Raw genomic sequence first — 19,850 nt, forward strand, 5'->3', positions numbered from 1 at the left:
AGTACATATTGCTATCTCTATTATTATCTCATCTATGTAAATTACTATTTATCGAAGTATACATTTGGTGTCGTTGCCTTGAAATAAATTGGGTTAGTATTGTTAATGACATGACACTGAAATATAGATAAACAACAATAACTGAACATAAACAATACACAGAGGACACAAAACATTTATCCTGGGAAAACCCTCCCACTTGAAAGGAAAAACCCAGCCACAACTGATATATATATTTTATATTGATCAAGAAATGTTCATAGTACAAGGCTTTCACTTATTCATTACAATACATTGAGCAATCACATAAATAGATTACATTTGACTCTTCCTCTTACACACGAAGGTCTCTTCAATTTTCCAAGTATAGATCACTTTATATTTTCATATGCATGCCTTTTCACATGACATATGACACGTCTTTTTATATAATATTGACTTAAATATTTTCACAAATATCTTCTTTTAACCGAAGATGACCGTAACGGTCATAACAAACATGTTTCCATTTTATAAGAATAGGGATAAAGATCTCTATCGCAGTTAAAAACCTCAACACTCCCTCTTAGCAAGATTGAGATCTTTAACAAGGCAATCACTCATAACTGCAATGAAAGATGATGAATTCACATGACATAACACATGTTATCTGAGCATAACACGATTCACCATAGATAACTTCATAAGCGCATAAAATTAAAGTCATGAAGTCACACACATGGCTTTCACCATGCCTACTTGTAGAGGGTGATATACCTTCTTGCAGAGGGTGGCACGAGGGCTTTCACCTCAAACTTCTCCCAAAGAAGAATGCATTTCCACCATGCCTACTTGCAAAGGGTGGCATGAAAACTCTCACCTCAAACTTCTCCCAAAGAAGAATGCATTTCCACCATGCCTACTCGCAGAGGGTGGAATGAGGGCTTTTACCTCAAACTTCTCCCAAAGAAGAATGCATTTCCACCATGCTTACTTGAAGAAGGTGGAATGAGGGCTTTTATCTCAAACTTCTCCCAAAGAAGAATGCATTAATCATTGAGGGTGGTCCACCATACCTACTCGTAGAGGTGGAACAAGAGCTTTTACCTCAACCTTCTCCTTGAGAAGAATGCATTAATCACTGAGATTTTCTCTCAACAGAGACTCCCTCTAAGTAGGGATAACTTTGATTACCAAAATAAGATAGGTGAATCGAACTGATTCAATAACATAAGCTTGCAAAGGCTTAGACATCTCCTATGTCAGTAACCTTCCTTGGAAGCTGAAAAAAATTCCTTTGAATTTTCTGTATCATCAAGTAAATCTCATGACTACATGCAGCTTCCTTATGATCATGAATCTCTCAGAGTGTCATTTATGCATCGTCATGTATCAGTGCAGTGGCCTCAAAGGTTGCATCCATGAGATTCTTGCAAGGTCTGGTATCACCAGAATAAACAAGCTTCCACCCTTGCACGACTACACCAAATGCTTTTCAGCAATGAACAACAGGTGCATTGTATAAAATCTCTATCCCAGCTGCAGACAACATTTTCTTCAGCTTATTTAGTCCTGTGAGATTCAAGATGGCTAAACTACAAGATTGCTAATAAATGAATCTTCTTGCCTAGATCCCTGCTGCTCTTACAACCATCAACTCCATATGTGTGTTTGAATTGAATTCCCTTTGAGCATTGCCATTAATTCCAATTCTGATATTCTGGTACTTAATGGTAATCAAGGCACTTCTATAGAAGTACAAACTAGCGGTCCATTGACAAGCTGATATCCATTGTTGTCTGCTGACACAGAGATCAACAATCTTGAGAATCATTGAAAGAATGCATCCAAGAGGTATTATATCTTCATCCTGACTTATTTGAGCTAAATCTTCCTCCAAGAGCATTTCACTGAATATAATTGATTGAATTGAAGCAAAACTACAAGTAAATGATGTCTCCATTCACTCATATCTCAGTTTCTTCACATCCCTGCAAGGTGTCGAGCAACACCCGCCTAGTTCCCACAGAGGCACTCTACGACGCCTAAGACTCACCGCTTGCATCCTTGCTTTTAAAAATACTCATTATTAGATGACTTCTAGGAATGCCCCCATCTTTTTCGAGTAGTCAACTCCTTCAGCCTCCCTTCTCCAGCGATTATTAAATCAAAGTCTGCTCAACCCGTGAGGGCTCCTGTCCAATGCCAAGGCATAAAAATAAAATACCATATTACCATACATGGATAAAAAAATTCTGCCACTTACATTAAAACAAAACCTAATACAATAAATAGACTTATCTGTCCATTGCGATGCTATTTCTTTAACAACACCGAAGACATAGACATGGCAAGACGAGACTTGACTATGGTCATGAACTGCAGTAAGGAATCCATAAAACTATCGGAAGAAGTACTGAGAGAGTCGAAGTGACCAAGGTGTCAAGATGAGCATTTCATATTCACATGGCAGATAGCAAAATAACTTGCCAGAACCATGCATCTTGCAGATATGTCATCAAGAAGTCGAAGAGTCTTCACCTAAAAATATGTGAAGGCAACGGTTATCATAGACCGGAAAACACCAATATAATAATGTTAAACTGAGTTGAGTAATGGTAAGCGATGAGACATCTGCCGTTACAGCCATCCTCCTAGGCAAGAATCCTATGGAACAGCATCATCCTAACGAGTGATGTGAGAGGACACCAAAGGCACCGTCAAGTCCAAGAGGAGAATTGATACTTCATATCAAAGACGGTAAAGAAATGTCTGGATAACTTCTGCAAATAACATATGCGATACACAGTCTCTCATGCACAAAAAATGATGCGCACAGCCTCTGAATAAATTATATGAGACACGAACACTGAAGCATGAACTCAAATATTATATGATCCACACAGCCTACACAAGCTCCATTGATATCATAAGTCACGCACAGAGCTAAATCACTCAAACTTTCTAAATGAAGAGAGAAAATATACAAGAACTCTGCAAAATCCTGTAATCTGAACCGAAGCCTTCTTTTGTTCGTGGATGAAGAAATTGAAGTATTATGAATTCTTTGTATAGCAAACACCCAACAAGAATAAAGAAATCCCGTAAAAACACTTTAAACATCACCCAATGACAAATGATAAGAAAAGAATTGCCTGCATAGTATGATTTTGAATCCACGTTATGCCAAGATGGAGGTACACATAAATGTGAAGTATCGTTCTATGAACATAGAATACTGCCGGAAATATGCTATAGTAGATTACAGTCACAGCTATAACACAGAAATAAATGCTCCTGCAGCGTCCAAGATATCAAATATATTTAACAAGAAAATGAATTTCTTTAGACATAGCACATACTATACGAAGATAAAGAATTTATCAGAAATAAATGGCAACAAAAACAGGAATAATTGAGAAAAAACTTCTTCTCATATGTTCACAAACGATTTTAACAAATATTTCTACAAGATCCTGCTCTTTCTTGGACTTATGCTAATGCTCTTGCTATTTTAACCATACTATCTCTCCACAGACACAGATAATTTCATCCTGATGTCTCCACCATTGATGGTTTCCCAGATGGATTGCAAAAGAAAAATGATTATGCAATACTGCATTCAGAAACATAAGATTTAACAATCAAAAGACAGAGACAAGAAACCCTTCAATGCTGTTATCTGACCAAGCTCTGATACCATGTTAATGATATGACATTGAAATATAGAGAAACAACAGTAACAGAGCATAAACAATACACAGAGGACACAAAACATTTATCCTGGGAAAACCCTTCCACTTGAAGGGAAAAACCCAGCCACACCTACAATATATCTCTTTTATTGATCATGAAATGTTCATTGTACAAGGCTTTCACTTAATTCATTACAATACACCGAGCAATTACATAAATAGATTGCATTTGATTCTTTGTCTTACACACGAAGGTCTCCTCAAATTTCCAAATATACATCACTTAATATTTTCATATGCATGCCTTTTCACATGACATATGACATGTCTTTTTATATAATATTGACTTACATATATTCACAAATATCTTCTTCAGCCAACGGTGACCATAATGGTCATAACAAACATGTTTTCATTTTATAAGAACAACAATAAAGATCTCTATCACAGCTACAAACTTCAACAAGTATTGCATGATTCATGCCCTTGGATCTAAATAAAGGCAAGAAAAGGCCACAAGGTGGTCAAGACCAAGCGATCAGGTGGTCTTTAAGAATTATAGAGCAAGAGAGCGAAGAAGATTATGAGAAAAAGTTGATGAAACATAGCTTACTGATAAAGCAAGATGTGTTTGTACAAATGTTGTCCAAGGAGGAATACAAAGGAAATACTTGAATCGATAGACATATTGCATGACATTGGCAACCTATCCAAGGAGAATCCATCATTAAAGGATTTGAATAGAAGACCCTCAGATGGAGAGAGTACAACTACGAGTCACAACCTAAAAGTACTTTAGGTGTAGGGGATCTTGGAGGTGGATGTGTAGAGGACGCACATGGGGCCGAGAGGGCAGGGAAAGCATCAGTATGAAGTGGTCAGAATGGTCCATCCAAGTTTGATACATAAGGGAGCAAGTATGGGAGTAGTATAGTGACTGCTTTGATGAGTCCGAATGTTGATCGACGAAAGCTGCTGAAGTTCACATGAAATGGGTTAGAAAACTCTGCAAGGCATTGGAATACATGCGACACTATTTGGGTAGAAAATTGTTAGGTTGACAAGGACCATTGGATTAGATCATTTCTAACAACGCAATACGTTACAACCATTCTAGGTTAATAGAACTTGATACTTCATTCATAGCCTCATTGGATGTGCTTAGGTTGGTGTGTGAGGCTGAGTTTAGATTGGTCACAGATGACAATTAGATTGTTGCTTAAATTTATAGTACCAAACAAGGGAATAATGAGAGTTAATGAGAGTACAGTTCTAGGCTAAAGGAATTGTTGGGCAAGTAGGAGAATCACCCAGCTATCGGGTTGAAGAAGGGGCGTTTCGTTGAAGGGTTGTCCCTCCTTGTGCAAGATAGTGGTGCCTCCAGCTTTGTATGCTGATGCTTAAATTGATAGTGGTGCCTCCAGCTTTGTATGCTGATGCTTAAATTTAGGCAATGGACATTGAGAGTGAAAACTAACATGCTCCATGGAAGAGGAAGATGCTTGGTGATGATAGCACAAAGGGTAGTGGCAATGATGAATCAACAATTGTTTAGGTCCTTCAGCGAGGTACGATGTGAACGATGAAAAAATTGGAGGCTGAGAAAGGAACCAATAAAGGAAGTAATGAATTATAGTGTACAATGTCTTAGCTTTGACAGAATTATCATCTCATGTGCAATTATGATACTGTCCAAAATTCTTTTAGTTGGTAGAAAACCACCTAGATTCTCTGATATTATCTTTTGCAGGATAAAGTTTCTGATACATTTCAAATATGTAAATGGTCTCTGCTTAGAAGTTTCTTAAATCTGGGTTTTTTTTTGTGAAGGAAAAGCTTTAACTGTAGATTTCTGGAAAAAAATTGTGTATAAGTTTTTGGATCCAGAAACTTATACACAATCTTTTCCAGAAATCTACAGTTGAATCAATTATAAATCGTGGAAATCTCATATCTTTAGAGGAAAAACTTTTTTTCTTTAAGACTAGTTGTAACTGTTAAGACATACTCTTATCACGACTGATAGGACGAACTAGGTTAATCACTGCTTACACAACTTCCCTAACAATGTAGGATGATGTTTTCAGATTCATGGATAGCTCACTTATTATCCCTCTCAGAGAAGAAAATTAATTTTATGCACAATGTCCTTCACTAGGAAAGTTTCATGTCAAGTTTGTTTGAACATGGTGTGATTAAATGGTTTAATAGTTGTTCAACTTTGAATTCATCTCTGTATTTTATACGTCTCCACTTCTTACCTATTATTACATTTTGTTGGTGGCTTTTAAATCAAGAAGTTTTTAAATTTGGGTTAATGTCAAGTTTCCAGCTTTTGTTCTTAACCTTTATACATCTTTGCCTTTTGATCTCACTGCATTAGTACAGTTGAATTAGACATTTCTATACATATTTGTATTTTTGTGTCTAGAAGCATGGAGTACAAGGAAGGTGCAATAGCTGACTTAGTTCTGCTTTTCACTATATCTTGGCATCTCTACAATTTTTGAAAGAAAGAGTCAAGTTATTTAGCAATATTGAAGGATTCTCTTGTTTTTTATAATTATAAATTATGCTTGGAAAGTTTGAGATATTATGATGTATGTTCATGAGGCATCTACACATTGCAAATGTTAGGAATCAGAGGCGACTGATATGATATTAATGATCATTATTATTGGAACTTGACAAATATTATTCTCTAAGTCACTATGAAAAATATACTAGTCAACTTTCTCAATTGTAATTGCATGAGGCAAGAATCCTGAATATTGTGGTTGTTGATATTGCTAATATTCTTATGATAAAATGCTTGAGTTTTTAACTTTCATAGGAGAATCATTAATGGAATTAACATTTACAAAGAGCATTGTATCATAAATTTTGATCATTTTCTGAAGTTGTAGTATTTTGTATACTTAGATTTGAAACACAAGAGGGAGTTGTTTTCATTGCTTCAGCAGAAAGGCCTGATTCCATTGATGAAGCTTTACGTCGTCCAGGACGAATGGATAGAACGATTACTGTATCATTACCAAATGAAAATGAAAGGAGGACAATCTTACAATCTGCAGCAAAATGGACGACACACGGTGATTATATTGATTGGGAAAAGGTATCTGGTATTCTATATATCATCATAACCGTTCCTCTCGTACACTTTTGTTTGTTTTCTTTTGCTAGTCTACTGCAACTGTTTTCTAAAAAATATCAATGATATATATGAGTGATATGGAAATATACAAGTGCATGTGAATTGCTTCACAATGCTGTTAGAACTTTGGGAACAACGCTACTGGTACTGATTGTGGTATTAAAGAAATAAAAGATTATAAACTAGAAGCTGGAACTGTTTGTTCTTGTAGTATTACCACACGAGTATAGTATTTTTCTCAGCCTACAAATGGTCTCATATAAATTTACAAACTATGACTTCAGGAAGTCTATGTGAGCTATTTTCCTTTGTGGGATGGTCATATGTGGCAATGCATCTTAGAGATTAAAAGATGAGAGAAAAGTTTAGAACATTTGATCAAGATTTCAAGTAAAAAGGGGGAAAAAATGTAATTGTTGGTTTGAAATGAAATACTTTTTTGTGAGTTGCTTAAATTTACATTGTGTTTCAGGCATACATAATTTATAAAGCCTTCAAATTAAATTTTAATGGTAACTTTGTAAGTCTAGGAAGATGATTCAATATTGGTTGCTTTTCCTTGTTGACTCTAGTTAATGCTATAATACAGATTGTACTGGTTTATGAAATGCTTTTCTAGTACTGTTACACTTGTAAATGGTTACCAAGACATCTAATAGTTGGTGTAAATCAGGTAGATCTCTCCATAATTGGTATGCTTTTTACAAATTTGAAACATGCTTGTGGTTTCAAATTGAATACCATTGGCAAAAGAATAACAGTGTTTTGAGGATAAGTTCTCCAGGTTTTCTGAAGAGTGAAGATGTGTCATTGATGCACCAAATATATTAGTAGCTGGAAAATCAAAGGTGTTTGAAATCATTGAGGAAAGTAATATTGAGGACAAAAATACCAACAGGCCTTTAATTCCATGATAACAACTTATAGATGGTTTCACAACTGTAAGGTAGGAAAGAAAATACTGGTAAAATGATCACCAGTTACAAAGTTTGAGCATATTTCGTGACAACATTAGCATATTTAATCTATTTCAAGATTTGTAACATTACTGTTTAATATTCTGCCCCATTCGAGAAAGGGCATACAAGACTCTTGTGCATTGAAGAAAAATAACATGATATGTTGATGGATGATATTAACCAAGCACATCTACATGCATTTTTTCATGAATACGATGGATGATATCTTAGGATATTTTCCAGATTTATGAATATTGGTGAGATTGATTTCTTCCAGAAGAATGAAAACAAACAAAAAATCATGTCAACCTTCCAACTGGAAATGTCATATCATTGTTAGAGAACTGTCTGATTAACTTTGACTGATCACTATTCAGCTCCGTGATGATGTTATGATATCTAAAAATCGTAATTTTTTGATTTTATTTGTCAGCCCATTCTTGGTATAGGTTTTTGGCTGTTTTGTAAAGGATTTTTTTTCCTTGATAAATATTGCTATTTTTTGGTCAAAAAATAGGGTATCCGGGTACTTATTTTGTTTCTAGAATTATTTCTTCTTTTTCTTAACACTAACCCTAACACCAAACCAATTTATTCCTTGTAGTTGAAAAAATCTTTGTTTTGGTTTGCGAATTTATTACCTAGAATTGTTTTTGGTATTATTGTGGATTGTGCATCACACTGATGAGAAGAGACAGGGACCACTTGCGGTGCATGTAGAGGTTATTGAGATAGAAGAAGGGGACACTCAATAGGGGAACATCTCCCTATAAGAGGCAAGGGTGACTAGAGACATTGCACGAGAGGCCACTCAAGAGGAGGCTTACATTCGGGTTTCAAGACCTACAAACATGATGCACATGATGCACTGGCATCTATCCAATGATCTCTGCTAGAGCTGGAGGGGATGGCTACAACAACCTATGGGGTGGCATACCTGACTAACTAGTTGGATATAGGAACTATCATAGTGGAGGCAAAGAGGCTCCTCAATTTCATGCAAGGGGATTGTGAGATGGAATTTGCACAGAAGCTTACAACACAAGGATGGCCCCGAACAGAGATTGCATAAATGATGGGGTGGGGTAGACCCCATATCCCAGAAGGGCAGGCCGATATGGTGAGCATCCTATGCAACATGGAGCGGGCATTCCCAGAGACATTCCTTTAGCTTAAAAAGGCCACCTACTCAGTGTTGGTAATCAAAATCGTTGATTAGAAACCTACGAGCCTTGCCTGCTTGATGCTGGGATATCTAATCGATTTTGGCCAACTTGACAGGATCAATCAAATTGATTTAAATCCTTCGCGCTTTTGGCTTCGCTAAACCAAGGCCTGTACACTCGATCCTAGACAGCAAAACTTGGATCCAAGATGATTTACAACGGATAGATTATAACACAGAGATAAATTCCTCAAGTGGCAAGAATTTAAGGAAAGCTTCTGGATTGTGGCTAATGAGTATTATTCTTCGAATTTTGATTACTTTAATAGAATTGTGAGTTGCTGAAAGGAAGAAAAAAAAAACAAAAAAAACAAATTACTAAAATAAATGAGATCAAACTCTTAAAGGAAAGAGGCTAAAGTATTGCTAGCATATGAATTGAAATTTATGAGCAAATTAGTGATCAGTGCCAAATTTAATCGGGTAATAGAGTCAAATATATACTTCTCACATACAACTTTATGATACTAGTTATATTATATTTGTAAATGATTTAGTTATTACGATGCCTCAAATTGCTATGCTTTTCACGTATTTAGATCAGCCTATAATGTTTTTAACCCTTATGTGGACAAAATAGATCCAAATAAAGAAAATAACAGTATCTTACAATATTTGTATAAATCAGATCTAAATAGTAACAAACAATTTGATTCATCTATCATAATAATGAAAAAGAGTAAAATGACCACAAAGGACGAATCACATATATTTTAACTCTAAAACAAACAAAGATCTTACAGATTATATTGTAGGAAAAATTGGTATTGAAGACACTCTGATTATCAATGCTCCATTCAACACCACTTTGACCCCATACAATGTTGAAAGTTATGTCCAAAAATTTGAATTTCACCTGCTTAGTTCAAACTTCAGACTCTCTTTTTGATGAAAATTTAACAATATATGTGCTTTTAGATATGCAGAGCTTCTTTTTTTTTAAAGCAATATGAATGGTGTATTTGATTTTTTATTATCCATATTTATAGACACTCAAAGGTGTTCAGTTACTACCCAAACATTGCATCTCTTCAACATTAATAACTGACCATTTTTAAAGAAATAACATATCTGAATCAACACCGAATACAATTGGCAGTTTTATCATTGATATCTTAATTTTCTCCATCGGATCATTACACCTTTTTTATCCACTGTTTTGACAAGTCAATCCTAATGATTTAATTATGTTTTTGGCGTGGATCGCTGTCTCCTCCATCGCACAGCACACAGACCTGCCTTCATTCCTGACAAAACCGTTAATTCTCCAAATCGCTTTGACTACCTCCATCTCAGGATCATAATATTTCTGTATACAAGAGGCGTCAGATAGAGATCCTGCCGCGTATTCTCTTTATCTTCATTGGAATGATTTGAAACACCATGTTACTTTTTTTGACTTCAGACAACTCCTTCATCCACACGCACACCTGTCACAACATTCAAAACATTGTGATGCAGGAGGTTGTTTCTTTCAGCGCTCAGAATTCATCACTGTTGGCAATCAGGTTGAGCACTGGAATTTGTGGAACAAACAGGTAATATTTGGCAGACTTCTCCATAAAACATATCCAGCAGGTCGTTGAAACAGTAAGTAGGTGACAGCTAGTATGTGGGGCTGAGTGAGATGACCCTTCCTAGTATCATGTCAAATGGTCAATACACTTGCTTGGTTGGGTGGACAGTTGTTTCTTTCAGCGCTCAGAATTCATCACTGTTGGCAGTCGGGTTGAGCATTGGAATGTGTGGAATAGACAAGTAATATCTGGCAGACTTCTCCATAAAACAAATCTAGTAGGTCGTGGAACCAGTAAGTAGGCGATAGCCAGTACGTGGGGCTGAGTGAGCCGACCCTTCCTAGTATCACGTCAAACGGTCAATACACTTGCTTGGTCAGGTGGACAGTTACAAACATACTCTCGTGAAGAGATCCAATCTGGTTGCAGACAACAGTGAATGAGAGCCTTTATCTCTTGCCGAGACTGTGATTGTTGACATTCCTTTCCGCTGTGGATAGTTGGCGAAGGGAGATATGTTCGGATTAAGACTAGCGGATAGGGGGAAACAAATGGTTTCAGGTTGATTGCATACTCTCCACTGGTAATTGAGATTGCAGACTATTATTACAAACTAGAGTCACAAACTAGTGGTCACGTAATCCTTAGCAAACTCCCATAATATCCTTGGAATGTTATATATACAACGGACATTGCCAGACAGATACTAGAAAGCGTGTCCAACAGGAATAACCACGGGCTGAGAACATGAGTGTATTTGGGTGATATTCCGAAATCTGCAGTTGGTTGCAGTGTGGGTTTACTCTCTCCACTGTATTGAATCGGCTACTTTCCTCAGCGTGATTGGTACAAGAATACAGTAGCATACGGTAGGTTGGTCGAGTACAAGGGAGTGGTGCTGTGCTGAGTGCATGGTGCATTCATAAGCTCCTTCAGTGTATAATTCCATTTTGTTGAAGTTCGGATATCATTTCATAGCCACTGTATGAGTAATACAGTAATATGATGAGTAAATGTGCATAAATGCTAAAGGACTGTGATCCTAATGATAATTGTTTGACCAAATACCTTTTTGGGATTGAGATTATTACATTTGGGACACTATATTTGGAAAGGGATGCATTGCGTTGGGAGGTCAGGATATGTATAGCTGCCAATGTTGTTGCAACTTCCATCTAGTCATACTTCGATACACCTACCACGAGAATGCAAATATAAGAGATTAACAAGCCATATAGTCGGGGCAGTGTTGGATTTGGTTGCAGTTGGCATTTGGGATCGGACGAGAGCTTTGGAAGCCATTCTGGAGTCGCTCTAGTCTCACAGTGATATGAACTACAGCTTAGTACTATATGTTAATCGAATATTCATTCTAAAATCGTTTACAACAGTAGCATATCAGTATAGTGTGTTCAAGACTTGGTTTTCTTGATAACTGTTTGACAAAATACCCCAATTTTAAATCAGAACTCCGTGGTCAGAATTAGTAGAGTTTATTACAGTGGTAATATAATGTTTTGAAAGTCTGTATTCAGCTTCAAGATCCAGTTTAACTTGAATGTTTTGAGCCTAATGATAGAAATAGCTGAGAAACAACTGGTCTTGAAATTAACCACACAAATCAAAACAAGTGCAGTTTGCAAAAGTAAGCCTACAGGTAGAACATATGAAATAGGATTGGGTCCATCTCAGGGACATGAAAAGCTACATGGCAGAGGAAGTGGGATGAGACTTCCAACTCGATATTAAAACTGAAGTAAGGAGACTATACGATGATTATAACAAATTCCCATCAAAGCTTCAAAAAGAATTTCGTTTCATTGATTATGTGGACATTCAGCTAGAGCTGCAAAACAAGATAGGTATGATAAGAAGCAAATGCTATGATTTCGCTCGAGATCTCCTTGCAGAGGACAGTTACAAAAATTTGAATAGGGAAGATATCCATCAACTTGATAGTAGTACTAATAAGGAAGAGCAACCTTCGGATGATAATATGCAAAATACTAATAATGACACAAATATACTAATAGATAATTGGGAGACAAAAGTATCTTATGGAGCTATTTACACTAGTCCTTCTGATGAGCATGTTGATGGCCCATGTAGAAGAGTTGACCAAACTGCCAACTTTGGCAACTCTTGATCTTATTTAGAGGTGGAAAACACTAGCATCGTATTTGGTGACGTGGAAATTAACTTGGATGAATTTTATGGTGATACTAGGTTGGAAATTATGTCAAATATTGAGGAGGAGCAAATGGACCGCAATGTTGGTAGGATAGATGATCTAACACACGTTGAGTTAGAAGACATATCTGAAAATGTTGTTCCCCTAGGTGATGAAAAATCAGAAAATTCTATGGAGAACAACCCACTTGTGTTCGAAGGAGTTGGTCAAAAACCATTATCACTCCTTGACTTATTGGATATGCTTTTGGTCAAAGAGGACAAGCTTGTCCAAGTGTTGACAAGGATGGATGATTCTTCCAAATTGGTTGAGGATCTCATGTGGAAGACTGTGATAGAAGAGAGGCATGAGAATGTATGCGGTGTCACAAGTCCCCTCTTACATACTATTTTTGAAATGTTGAAAATGATAAAATATGATTACTTGTAATTATTAATGGAAAGAGATTTAGCCATAAGATTTGGAAAGGACAAGGAGAGTGAGGTAGATGAGCTATGCCTTCAATTGAGCTTAACGCATTACTCCATCCACAAAGCTGAAAATCAAATGAGGGGGCAGCCACTCATGAAGAAGATAACCGAGGTTCAAGGACACAAAAAATCACACAAATCATTGAGGAAATTCATAAAGTGGGTCAATGTGAAGGCAAACAATGTAATTCAATCACGTATTTCCCATTCGAGACTTTCTATGATGAGAAAAATTCTATGGATCAACAAGTTGACGAGTTTGGAAATTCTGATTTTTATGACAGCAGCTGTACATCTTCACATGAGCACATGGTTAGTGACACAATAAGTGAGGATAATTCAGAGATTTCAATTAATGGTGAACCTTCCTTTTATGAAGACTTTGACATGAGCAAGGGTACTTATGGTGGAGTAGGAAGTTCAGATTTATTCTTAGTATGCTCTGAGGGATTTTTCAGCTTACCTAGAGTTTTATCACCCACCTCTTATGAGATCGCCACAACTTTTTTGTTGATTGGTGATTTTACTTATTGGTATATTCCAACTATTAGTGGTTTGCCTGTGAACGTTAGTAGTATATTCGCCTTCATGGGTCAATGAGTTATTTGCAGATGAGTGGGGAGAACATAGATTACCCTACGTTCCACATGAGGTGTCTACGTTTTTTATTCAGCAGTATATTGAAGACAGTGTTAGCATTCCTGATGTTGGTGATTCACCAACCACTCTTTCCTTTACCCAGCCCCATGTTGATTGGGTGATCAGAAATCCATGTGTTAATAGTATCTTACATCTGGTGGATTATGCTGTGTTGTTACACAGTCACAGGATTATGATCTGTGTGTCTCAGCCCTCTGACACATCAGAGTTCTAGAGATTAGGATTACTTCGTTTTCACTAGGGTGATATGGTGGTGGAGTCAGATTGGCTGTATCTATCTTTGTCATCGATACAAATATTACAAGAGTTGGTTGGTGGTATCTCAGACAACGCACGAGTTCGCACTTGGGATCCAGGTGGAGCATCCCTATGTATATTGCTTTTTATCGGGGAGCTTGTTGGAGAGTATGGTTGCTATCATCTTGGGGTGGATATTCGTATATGATTGAGCTCTCATCTTCACTTGACAGTAAAGACTCACAGAGTCACTCATGGAGTGAGGCATTCATGCTGATTGAGGGTATTGGTACACAGGGCAGTAACACATGGCAGTTGGTGTCCCTTTATGGTGAGAATTGGGATCCTGGCATTCAATTATTTGGCACATTGATCCCTATTGTATTGTTTCACCATTTTGAGTTTGGGAACATGCATGCTGGGGTACATTGGTTGAGGAGTAGAACCTCTTTCTTGAGGTGAGTATGGGATCTTGGCATTTGATTTCTGCAGGTTTGAGCGGATTGCTTGAGGGCAAGCAATCTTTGAGAAGGGAGGCTTTGTAATGTCCCTTTTTTTGGGACATTATAATTCTCTGTTTGCTGGCTCACTTCGCCTAGGTTTTGGGGGCGAAAGGGTTCTTTATGGGGTTTAGTTTGAGATTTGGCCTAAACATTTCTAGTTTTAGACCCATCAGAGCAGTTTTGGCAGGTTGTCCGGATGCTTACTATTTTTAATAAGTGAACAGAGCTCAGAATACTTGGTATCTCAGTGTTCGTTTGGAAGTGTCTTGCCAAGAGCTTTCCAATGGGCTATTGCACGTGCTTATCCGAGTTTGTTTGGTCAGTTATTTTGATGCTTGATGATAATATGGTTTACTGACTAAGTGACTTTAAAAGTTCATTTAACTTGTCACTTTATTTAAAAAAAAGGTATTATGTTCACTTAAGTGACTAAAGGACAAAAAGGTGTTTTATCCCACATTACCTAAAAGGGTGTGCATCACATTGGGAAAAGGGATAAAGGTACAATAGGCTCAGCATGGGGAGTTATGAAGATTATAATATTTAAAATAAATATTAATCTGGGAGCTGGAAACAGTTACTGGTTATCTCTTTAGGGATGCAAACCCTTGAAGAAACATTTGGAGGTTGGACTCAAACCTAGCCTTCTTACAGGTTTAATCTACTTTTGCCAATCTCACTGTTATTTTTGTTTATAAGATTGGTTTGTTTGGATTGTTGCATGTTATTGTATTGCTGTTATATAATACAGTAACGTATTTGGTGGTTATTTGAGTTAACTCCTGGTTTATATTTGTTTATTTGAATATTGGAGGAAACCAAGCAAGCCTTTTTGAGTTTTTTTGTATGCATATCTGCTGGTTATGAAGTCGATTTAAGTTCTGGAATTTATTTCAAATACTGGTTTACTGTTCAGCTTAGTAAGTTTTATATCAAGGGCTTTTAATAAATATCCAGAAAGGGATAATCATCTACCTGCCTACTCTGCGTGTGAAACAATATTCCTTGTAGAGAGTAAACAATGAATATGGGATGAAGCTTCTGATTTGGGATCATATTGCTCGTTAACAATAGAGAAACATTAGCCACCCAGGCTTTTCCAACTTCGTTTGTGGGTTCTAGTTTAGGATGTAATCAAGGATTTGGATGATCATAATAGGGACCAAGACTATAAGAACTGAAGATAGAATCATACATATTTATCACACAAGATGTTATTTTCAGTTAGCCTTAAGCAATTTTATTTAGAGCCCAATAAGATATCAGATTAATTCATGGTGAATTTTGAAACATTGTCCTTTGAAATAGAATCCCATCAATAATATGAATTGGCATTTAGTGAAGGGAAAATACCATTAACTTGGGATGAGTTTATGAAAGGAATTATGCTTCACAAAGAGAAAATATTTTGACAAGGCATTTTGTTCTTGCAACTTATCATTTTAAGACAAAAATGACAAACTTAAAATTGTAATTCATGTCTCAAGTTGTTTACTAGAGCTTGTGTTTTGGTTGCATACAAATGGTTAGATCTTCACGGCTGAGGATAGAATGACAGAATTCAACATGAATTACAGGTTCATGGTGTATGACTTTTGGATGAAAGAATTTTGTTTTACATAATCTTGAGAAGAATCAGTAGCAAGCCATTCGATGTATTTTTCTATTTGAGAACTTTTTCTTTTGCAAATATTTATAATGAAAACGAGTAAATTATGTAAGTGGTAATAATTTTAAATTCTACCAAACACTTTTGAAGACTTAATCCCTACCTCAGGTAAATATATTCTCCTGTGTGACCTGGGCTCTGTTTTGGAGTTTTGCATATCTGATATCTGTACATGATCGTGAAGAAAAATGATCTGCAGGTCTGTGGAAATAGGCAATGACAGTTCATCTTTCCTGAATACATTTTCTGTTAGATTAGGTTCTAAATGTGGAATTTTAACAAGCATGGGTGAGAAAGAAAAATGTTATGTCATTTGAGTTACACATGTTTGTGTGTTAATTATGTTTTCTGCTAGCTGCATATCCTTCTGCTTTTCTGTAAAATTTTTTTGACTCCTTGAAAAGTACAACCTGCCATCCCTTTTTTATATGCTTGCTTGAGTTATTTAGAATTTTGAATGAAAGGGTTCTTCATTTTTATTAACAGTTTCAGTACATATACTGTATCATCTCAAAATTCATCCTAAATGCCTAGGTTTCTCATGCCCTCATTCTGACTGTTTTAGAGACTTGGGTAGCTGAGTGGTGATCTATGAAGATTGATGTATTGTACTTTTATTAAATTTCTAATAATCATAATGTAGTGGAAACATTTTGCAGGTTGCAGACAAAACATCTGGGTTAACTGTTTCACAAGTGGAGTTGGTTCCTCTTTCATTGCAATTCACTGCCCTTGCTGGAAGGACCGTTGATGAGGAGGAACTCTTCAGTATTTATGGGTGGCTTGTGGTTAGTAACATAATACCTATCTACCTTGCTTTGACACTTAGTTTTGCTATAGAAATTCCTAGCTGAAGCGGACAGCAGAACAAGACAACAAAGAGAGCAGAAAAGTGTTTATTTTTATTTTTTTGAAGTATAATGCAAAGTTAAGAAACATAAATTGAGTTTTTGGTCTTGGATACAATTGATACCATCTGTTTTTCATAAAATTAACTGACTATCCATACGTAGTTTCTAGTGTTGTTTCTTGGGATGAGCTAATATTAGTCTCATGGTTATGCTTGCAAGAGCTTTTATTGATCTCATATTTTATCGTCATATCAGCAAGAATATTTGTAAACAATTATAAATAAATATGAAAAAATGACAGACTTCAAAATTAGATGACTTTTTTTGCCTGCACAAAGTGGTGCATGCTATTTTAGATTAAAAAGAATAAGAGAATTACATAAATGTAGATCTGAGGCACCTCTTTTAACGAAGTCATCGATGATTAGCATCTCTTGCATGCAACTTGCCAAAGTTGATCATCTTTTGAAAGGCTGCAAATCTAGTCACATTGTGCTCATCTTAGTCCTACATAATGACATCTTCAATATATAGCTAAGACTTGTCTGTTTTACATCGTAAAGAGCTATGCGTCTCATGTCCTTTTTTGAGCTAAGGAAATAATTTAATAACTTAACTTACATTGTCGAAAAATTAACTACAACTTATATTCATAAAAAACAACATAATATGGTTTTTTATTTTATAAAAGTGATGCTATAAATGGACTGCAAAAAAGTAATGTATTTTGTATAGGCACTTCTAAATGCATTTTGGAAGGAAAACGTGTGTTTTTTTTTTGATGTTTATTCACTTGTAAGCTCTATATAAGGAGCTGAGAAATGTAGAGGGTTGTCAATTTTGTTGTCAGGGAATCATGAATTGTTAATACTTGTTAGTTAGTCGAAGGGGTAGGTAGTTGGGATGGTCGCAATGCTTGGTGTTGCAACCCTTCAACCCTTTTATATGTTATCTATTTACACTTGAGAGGAATGAGATCATATGATATGAGAGTAGCTATTGCTCTTTGTGTTAACTAATTTATACATGGTGTGGGCATTGTAGGCATTTGACGAAGCAATAAAGAAACCTATGTTCTTTGTTCATCTATTATATTGCTAGTTATTTTTGTAGGCGTCGATGCCTTACGGATCTAGGAGTGACAAAGAATAGTATATGGCGAAAGGAGGATAATGGGATAACCAAGAAACGGTGGTAGTATGAGTGAAAAATAGATGAAGGGAGGTAGAGGAATATGAAGAGAATAGAATAAGGCAACACGTCCTTAACCCTTACAAGAAAAATAATTAATTCCCGTTTGGGAGCCCAAACAACACAGACTGTCAAACAAAACCGTATTAATGTCGTAGAAACAAAAGTTTCCTAAATTCATAGGGGACAAGGAGGCTTCTGTATGACATTGCAGAATGTGTGAAACAATTTGGTCAGCCAATGGAGTGATCGCCCATGTCAAATGGACTTGAGAGTATCTAGCAACTTAACGCGGAGTATCCATGGACTGGTATTCCGAAATTGATAAAACAAAAGTAAGTACGCGGATGAGTTAGAGAAAGAATTTTAGGGCAGATTCTGATTGCTTCAGGACAACAATGAAATTGTGGTATTTATCTATAGTATGAAGGAAAGATAGAATGAGACTGTTCAGAACATATGGTCGACGACTAAAAGAATGGCTAGGGAAAATTGATAGCCAGCAAATAGACAACTCGAAGTAAAGGTGGTTAATAGGACTGAAATCCTCTCTTAGGAAGAAGATGAAAATTGTTTCTCCCACATGGTACTCAAATGCATACAACCAAGCCATGGACTTGGAAAGTGAAAAAATTACCTCAGAGAAACATAATAGGTCATGGGGTGATGACAACTCCTTAGATGAAAGCAATAGTGACGCATAGTCCAACAAGAAGGTATGAGCCCTTCAGAGAGATATGTATAGAATGATGGAGTTCAAGACAATAAAGGGGAGCAACAATAAGAATGGTGAGTGAGAGCTATGGAGCACAAATTACATGGAGGAGGGTTACGCAAAGGGCAATGCTTGAAGGAAGCATTCTATGACGTTTGCCAACTTGTAGGACATGCCACCAAGGAATGCCCATATAATATAAAAACATGGAGTCTACAAGTGCTTTTTACACAGAAGCAACCTTCTACGATTGCTTCCGCAAGCGCCTCCTAGTAGACAAACACCAACGCATCATTTGGCAGATATCGAAAGAATTGATGCAAAGGGAGAAGTAACAACAATATTAATAACCAAAGTCGGATCTAATATGATGCAAAGGGTCGACTGATGATTTAGTCACACCTATAATCTATGGGGGCACTTTTTCGATGGTTCCAAGGAGGAAGCCCCACAACATTTGTGAAGATGGTGTGCTCCAGTTGACCATGAGGATGACAATTGTTTGAAGCTTGGTGTTAATTAATCGAATATTGAGAAGAGTGACATAGATCCAGTGTTGGCAAATACTCAGGCACAGGCCAAGATGACGATGCACCCTAACCCTCGTGCAAAGGAGAGAGTACAAGAAACTAAGGTGGACATTGAAAAGGAAATGATGACCCAACAAAGGGAGACGGAGGAGCCGACAGACACTTCATCTTAGACAGAAAGAGAACAAAGAATTCTAAGGAAAATGCTACAAATGGAAGTACCAGTAAAGATCAAAGGCCTCCTTGAGGCCACATCGCAGTTAAGAACAACCTTGTTTAGCAACATGTCAGTACCAACCCATAC

The 19,850-nt window shown here is 36.6% G+C and overlaps 1 protein-coding gene across 2 annotated transcripts in view; it reads left to right on the forward strand.

Moving 5' to 3' along the window:
- The window catches only part of EMB2458 (FtsH extracellular protease family), a 310,677-nt gene that overhangs the window by 87,684 nt on the left and 203,143 nt on the right, over positions 1–19,850 (forward strand). For both annotated transcript variants that reach the window (XM_089831678.1, XM_089831679.1), the window contains exons 10-11: positions 6,597–6,789; positions 16,919–17,047. In XM_089831678.1, the coding sequence (XP_089687804.1) occupies positions 6,597–6,789; positions 16,919–17,047 (322 nt within the window). The remainder of the gene's footprint in view (positions 1–6,596; positions 6,790–16,918; positions 17,048–19,850) is intronic.

Source organism: Cupressus sempervirens, chromosome 5, assembly GCF_028749045.1.
Source record: "Cupressus sempervirens isolate cs-2001-9-10 chromosome 5, ASM2874904v1, whole genome shotgun sequence".
Taxonomy (NCBI): Eukaryota; Viridiplantae; Streptophyta; class Pinopsida; order Cupressales; family Cupressaceae; genus Cupressus; species Cupressus sempervirens.